Source organism: Lipotes vexillifer, unplaced genomic scaffold (genome assembly GCF_000442215.2).
Source record: "Lipotes vexillifer unplaced genomic scaffold, Lipotes_vexillifer_v1.1 scaffold349, whole genome shotgun sequence".
Classification (NCBI taxonomy): domain Eukaryota; kingdom Metazoa; phylum Chordata; class Mammalia; order Artiodactyla; family Lipotidae; genus Lipotes; species Lipotes vexillifer.
The window spans coordinates 212,828-219,284 of NW_006790574.1; the positions used below are offsets into that span (position 1 = coordinate 212,828).

Genomic DNA, 6,457 nt, shown 5'->3' on the forward strand with positions numbered 1-6,457 from the left:
CTTTTCCTTGTCATTGTTCAGACAAGCCCAGCTCGTGACTCAGAACAGTGGAACTATTCATGAGGCTCTTGACTCATCAACACATAGCTGTTGACCCTCTCCTCATGCTCAGGGCTCAATGAACAGTGTGAGGGCAACACTAAAGTCATTAAGAGGTGGTGCTGGCCCTCAGGTAGCTTACGATGAAGAGCCAGAGACAAGTATCGAAAGGACAGAGGCAAAGAAGGGGAAAGGGCAAAACAGGATTACAGGCAATGTGCAGCAGGTCGGAAAGGAATGGCTCTAATTCTATGAAGAGAATCGAAGGGTAGAGGGATCCAAAGGAGACCTCACTGGATTCAGGACCAGAAAGGTGGGGTGGAGCAGAAGATGGGCGCTCTAAGCTGGAGCTGTCCCATGTTCAAAGGCATGGTGGCATGAGAATGCCTGGCATCTGAATGTGGAGTAGTCCGATGTTGTTAGAATGGAGGGTTGGTGGAGTCTGTGATGGGAACGGGGGCTGGAAAGACAGGTTGTAGCCAAGTTACGGCGTATGGGCTTGATCCTGGGGCACTTGATAGTCAGTGGGGATTTCTGAGCGCAGGAGTGACACGTCCCTGTAGCAGTAGTAGGAAAGGTGAACGAGAGACTTGACTCCAGGAGTCCAGTAAGAGGCAACTGAAAGAGATGATGGAGCTCTGAATCAGAGCAGCCCAGTGGGAGTGGGAGTCCAGAGATGTCCTGGAGACAGAGTTGACTTCATTACTGGAAGGACCGAAGGGCAGGAAGAGGGGGAGGGAAAGAAAGCATGGGAGCCATTGGGGATGGCTCTGGCCATGCTTCTGCAGACGATCATATTCGTGCCATAGCCTTTCTTCAGGCTGTATCTTCCTAACCCTAGAAGAGCCATGGCTGCTCCGACCTTGGAGACCCTGGAAAGTCACTGGGTTTTCCCTGTCTTAGTAGCTGAGTTACATCAGTTGGCATTTGGTCACAGCCTTGAGTTGTTCTCAAGTGGCTCTCCCTCAAGAAACAGCCTCGTTCTTTCCAACCAGGCTGCAAGCTCCTCGATGGAGGACCCAGGGCACATGCTGGTCACCTGGCAGGTGTATACCTGTCAAAGCACTGCACTGATTTGCATGAACCAGTAACCTGACCTCCCCCCCGCCGCCCCCCTCCCTGGCAGAGACCTCACCCCTGAGGACCAGATCGTGCTGCTGAAGTCGAGTGCCATTGAGGTCATCATGCTGCGTTCCAACCAGTCCTTCACCATGGACGACATGTCCTGGACCTGCAGCAGTCCGGACTACAAGTACCAAGTCAGTGATGTAACCAAAGGTGCGGCTGGGCTCTGCCTCCTCCTGCCCCGGCTGCACCCCTCCCGGGGTCATGGGCCCCACCAGGCACATCAGAGGGAGTGAGGCAGCACCGGGGAGAGAAGGGTGAGGGTCGGGCCGGAGGTGGGGTGGGGGGGGGTGCCCACAGCAGCTGGCCGTTCTCTCTCATAGCCGGACACAGCCTGGAACTGATCGAGCCCCTCATCAAGTTCCAGGTGGGGCTGAAGAAGCTGGACTTGCATGAGGAGGAACACGTGCTGCTCATGGCCATCTGCATTGTCTCCCCAGGTACCTAGCAGTGTGGGGAGCAGGAAGGAGAAAAGTCCCGCTGGGGGCCAGCAGGGAAGATTGGAGGGAGAAGTGAGCACGAGGAGAGACCAACAAGGAACCACCCACTTTGCTGGGTCTGCCCAGCCCGTGTGCTGTGTGTGTGTTGAGGGTTCCCTCACTGCCCTTGGCCTTGCCCTAGCAAGACCGTTGGTGATTCATGGGTGGGATTCTGAGGAGCCAAGTAGATGGGGCTTCTCAGGCCACGGACAGTGCTCAAGCTCTGCTCTTGTGTGAACTGGACTGACCTCTGCTGACACTTGAGGTCCCCTGGGGATGGGCCACAGAAGCCTGGGGCCTGATAGGAGGTTCTGCTGGCCTGACAGACAGTTTAGCTGACTGACTTTGGAGGCAGGGTGCTGTGATCCTTGCGCTCTTCTGCCCGTTTGGGGTGGGAAGGAGAGAAGCCGAGGAGGGAGGTCTTGTGGTTCTGGGGAAGCTGGATTGCTGATGAGGCCTCCACTGGGACTGTGTTCAGAGAACAAGCCAGTGGCCTTTCTCCAGGGATGCTTTCCTGGGCTGGGGGCCCAAGGAAAGGACATGGGCGCCCCTCCTTCTGGCCAGTGAGCATTCACTCACTCATTCATTCGTTCACTCAGCAATGATTTACTGGGCTTCTGGCAGGAACCAGGCACTATGCTGGGCATAGGGACTCAGCAGCAACCAGGACACAGACTTCTCTCCCAGGAAGTGTAGAAAGAGACATGAAACAAATACTTTATTTTAAAAATAAAGAAGTACATGGTACATGATGCTGTAGAGGGTATAGCAGAAAGTGGGAACCTGATGTCATCTGGGGCATGGAGGTACGGGGTCATCAGGGATCGCCTTCTTGAGGAAGGTCCTTTAAGCTGTTACCTGAAGGGTCAGCAAGAGTCAGGCAAAGGTAAGGGAGCTGAGTTCTGGGCAGAAGGAAGACAAATGTGAAGCCTGGAGTGCAGAGAGCATGGCTCATCGGGGTCCTGATGAAAGATGGAGCACAGAGGCAGAAGGAGAGAGAATAGGTGGGGACAGGCCCAGATGGCCCGCGGACGGACCTGAGACTTGATCCTAAATGCAGCGGGAAGCGGCCGAGGGGCTGGGGAGGACTGTGGTGTCACAGGTCAGCAGCCGTCCAGGAGTGACCTGGGAGGATGCTGAGGCTGGGGGTCTGTCTGTGTGGGCGGGGGGAGGCCGAACGGTGAGGGAGCTGTGGCTCAGAGCTCCTCGCCTGCCCCTCTGCCCACAGACCGTCCCGGGGTGCAGGACGCTGCACTGGTCGAGGCCATCCAGGACCGCCTGTCCAACACGCTGCAGACCTACATCCGCTGCTGCCACCCACCCCCAGGCAGCCACCTGCTCTACGCCAAGATGATCCAGAAGCTAGCGGACCTGCGTAGCCTGAACGAGGAACACTCCAAGCAGTACCGCTGCCTCTCCTTCCAGCCCGAGTGCAGCATGAAGCTGACGCCCCTCGTGCTCGAGGTGTTTGGCAGCGAGATCTCCTGAGTAGGGCAGCCTTCCCTGGCGCCTGGGCGGGGCCGCCTCTCTGGGGCCGGAGGCTGCCCAGCTCTCCCCACTCCTTCGGGAGTTCAGCCCCTCCTCTCCCACTTCCCCTCCCCGCCCAGCCCATCCTCCCTGCTGCCCAACCTAACGCCAGGTCCCCCTTACCTGCAGGCCGCGGGCGGCCCCCAGTGCCTCGAGACCTCAGTCATGAGGAATTGCTCTTTATTTGACAAAGAATCTCGAGTGGGGGCAGAGGGCAGAGGCTGAAGGTGGGCCCGTGCCAGGGGATACCCCCTCCCATACTACAGAAGTGGCGGCTGGCTGGTGCCGAGGGAACAGGCGGGCGGGAGAGACGCAGCCATCCCTCAGGGACAGAGATACCCTCACCTCTACCCAGCTCCAGGCCCACACGTCCAGAGCCTGGTGGGATCACCCTTCCTTCGCCCCACCCACGATAAACACTGACCCATGACCCACACCTCATCCTGCTGCCGCTCTGTCCGGGGCAGTGTGCCACAACGGGGCCTTTTCCCTCTGCCTTCCTACCCTGGCCTGCCTAGGATACTCACTGCCAAGGAGGACCAAAACCAAGGTGACTAAGGTCACAGCCCCCCCCCCCATCCACCTCTGCCGGCCAAAGGGCATTTGCCTGACCCCACGGTGCCCACCTTTTTCCCATCGCCATGGTAACATTCTCCCCGGAGGTAGTTGTGGTAAGATGGGCTTTCTCCCCGTGGCGGGGGCCACTGGCCCAGAACCCGTGTGCTGAGAGGCCAAGGAGGGCAGAGAGCAGGGCCCAGGCAGTGAGGGGACAGGCAAACCCAGCCTGAACATAAGAGTAGTCGATGGAGGCCACACCTGTCCTGCCGCCAAGCCCACAGCTCCTCAGCCTGGAGCTAAGGGGTTGGCCGAGGGGGGGGGGGGGCTCTCCCTCCAACAGTCCACATGGCAGGACTGAATGGCCCCCAGGCTTCAGAGAATCATGGGCACCATCCTCATCCTCACCCTGCCAGAGCCTTACCTCCCACCCCAGAGAGAGAACCGGCCGCAGACTCCAGGGCCCTTGCGCAGCGGCCGAGGGCGCTGAAGGGGCCTGATCCTGGGATGGCCAAGGGTGGTGACCCAGACGTCAGCCCACTGTCTGAGCCCCCCAGCAGCCTGGAGAAGCAGGTGCTGCTCTGCTTACCAGCGGGGCCTCATCTTTCCCACCTGGCAGCGTGGGATGGGGGGGAGGAATTTCCAGACCCCCAAAGGCCCAAGCCCTCCCTGCCCACCGAGTCCTGCTTCTACACCGCTGTCCCCCGAAGGCAGTGCTTCAGCGCCCCGGGTGGGGGGACAGCGGGTTGGCCTGGTGGCTGGTCAGTGAGAGCACTTCCGGGGGAGTCGGGCCGGGTAGTTCCTTATTCCCACCCCCCACCCTGACGTCAAAAGGGACCTGTGAGGCAGGGCGGGGTAGCGGCACACGAACCTCAAACTCCCCATATGCAGAGCAGCTCAGCAGGTGGGCACTCACGGCCCTTGTACCCGGCTGGGCTTCTCTGGGGCGTGGGTGACAGGCATGTGGGAGCAGAGCAGAGAGGGCTCCTCCAGGAGCGACAGAGGGTCCTTCAGATCATACTCAAGTTTGGGGAGTGCAGCCGCGCTTGCTGTCTCAGCCAGGAGGAGGTGGTGTCAGCAGGATGCCCCTCTGCCTGCATCCGCTGTTCCCTGAAGACCCCGGCAGCAAACCAGCTTACCTCCACAACAGCCGCCAGTGTCTGCTGGCCAGTGTTTCTTCATCTGACAGCCACCGTCCCTATTGCAGAACCGTCCTTAGACTCAGTGTGATGTCTGTTAGATGGGGGTTGTCTTCAGACTCCATTTGGTACCACATTCTAATGTAGCGGGTAGTAGGCACCACTGATGAAGCGATACTTATGGGTGATGACGTACGTTGTGAAAATTCTACACGTTAATTACTGTTGTTGTTATTTTACAAATTAGGGAGAGACCCCTGGGATTTGATTTTAGCTGCAGAACATATTGGTCCAGTTGTCAAGTCAGTGGTAGAAAGGGCTTGAAAATCTCTGACCCAGTTCAATCCCCTTGTTAAAGAAAACTGACGCTGAGAAGGTGTGACTCACCCAAGCTCGTGTAACTAGTTCAAAGCAGCTCCAGGACTGGACCCGGACTTTGGACTTAGGGTCCAGTGCTGTTTTCACTACATCGTGCTTGAGCTCAGACTCCATGTCCCATGCCCCTCGTGGCTGACCTCATCCCTGGGGGAAGCCCTGGGTTTTAGACAGAGCATGTCCAGATCCCAGATCCCTGCCTTGCTTCCCTGGGTTGTCACCCCACTGACCCATCAGGAGGAGGAGAAGGGACACCTCAGCCTGTGTCTCAATGCGAGTCACACCCCCGCCCCAGTGTGGCCTTGGCCGGATGGGGTCTCTGCCGCAGCTCGGTGTAATGCGGTTGCCTTATCAATAAAGTGCATCTGTCTTTGTACTGTCTTCACCCTCCCGGCGCTCCCCTGGACCTGCCTTCCCCAGGGAACATGACAGGACCCACTGAGAACGCCAGTTCCTCAGCCCTGGGGCCCGTGACAGCTCAGTCTAGTCCAGCAGCTGGGAGGATGAGAAAAAAGTGAGGCTCCCTGGGGCTGAATTGGGAGACAATGTTATCATCTTTTCTGTTTTAGAATGAGAGAATGTGAAGGTAGACATTCATAAATCTCAACCTTTTTAAACGATATTATTGGAAAGCTGGGAAAGTCTGCACCAAAAATGCCAAATAGACAAGATTCTGGGAGATAGGAAAACCCTTCTCTGGCCGACTGGAAGAAGTGGGAGAATCTGAATGAGGCCAACAGGGAAGCTTGGAACGTACAATAGATCTGGTTAAATCTGGGAAGAAAGCAGCAAAGAAAGCTTTGAAGAGTGCCTCCTGAGTGATTTCCAAAGAGAAAAAAAGTTTGCCAGAGATTTGTCAAATAAACCAATGAAGAAAGCTCTGCTTATGGTAATAAAGATGGCGCATACTTCCATAGCACTTACTCTGTGGCAAGTACTGCTGTAAATAAACGCTTTATGCAAACCAGCTTGCTTTATCCTTATAAGGACCCTAGGGGAGATGGACGACTATTACTCTCATTTCGCAGAGGGGATAATTTGCCCAAAGCCACAGTGGTGGTAAGTGAGAGATAGGGTTTGAACCCTTGGCAGCTGGCTCCAGAAGCCATTAATTACCTACTAGACTGTGTTGCTTCCTATTGAGCTGAGTGGGCTGACGAATGACAGCTAGTCACGCCAGCTCTCTATTAAAGCGGATGTAAGGGAGATTCCCATTCC

The 6,457-nt window shown here is 56.7% G+C and overlaps 1 protein-coding gene across 3 annotated transcripts in view; it reads left to right on the forward strand.

The window, feature by feature from the left end:
* VDR (vitamin D receptor) overlaps positions 1-3,268 on the forward strand; it is a 53,474-nt gene extending 50,206 nt beyond the window's left edge. For 2 of the 3 annotated variants that reach the window (XM_007463838.1, XM_007463839.1), the window contains 3 exons: positions 1,166-1,317; positions 1,488-1,604; positions 2,872-3,131. In XM_007463838.1, the coding sequence (XP_007463900.1) occupies positions 1,166-1,317; positions 1,488-1,604; positions 2,872-3,131 (529 nt within the window). Of the gene's footprint in view, positions 1-1,165; positions 1,318-1,487; positions 1,605-2,871 lie in introns of all 3 variants that reach the window. The other variant, XM_007463837.1, reaches the window with a different exon arrangement.
* Positions 3,269-6,457: the final 3,189 nt, after the last annotated feature.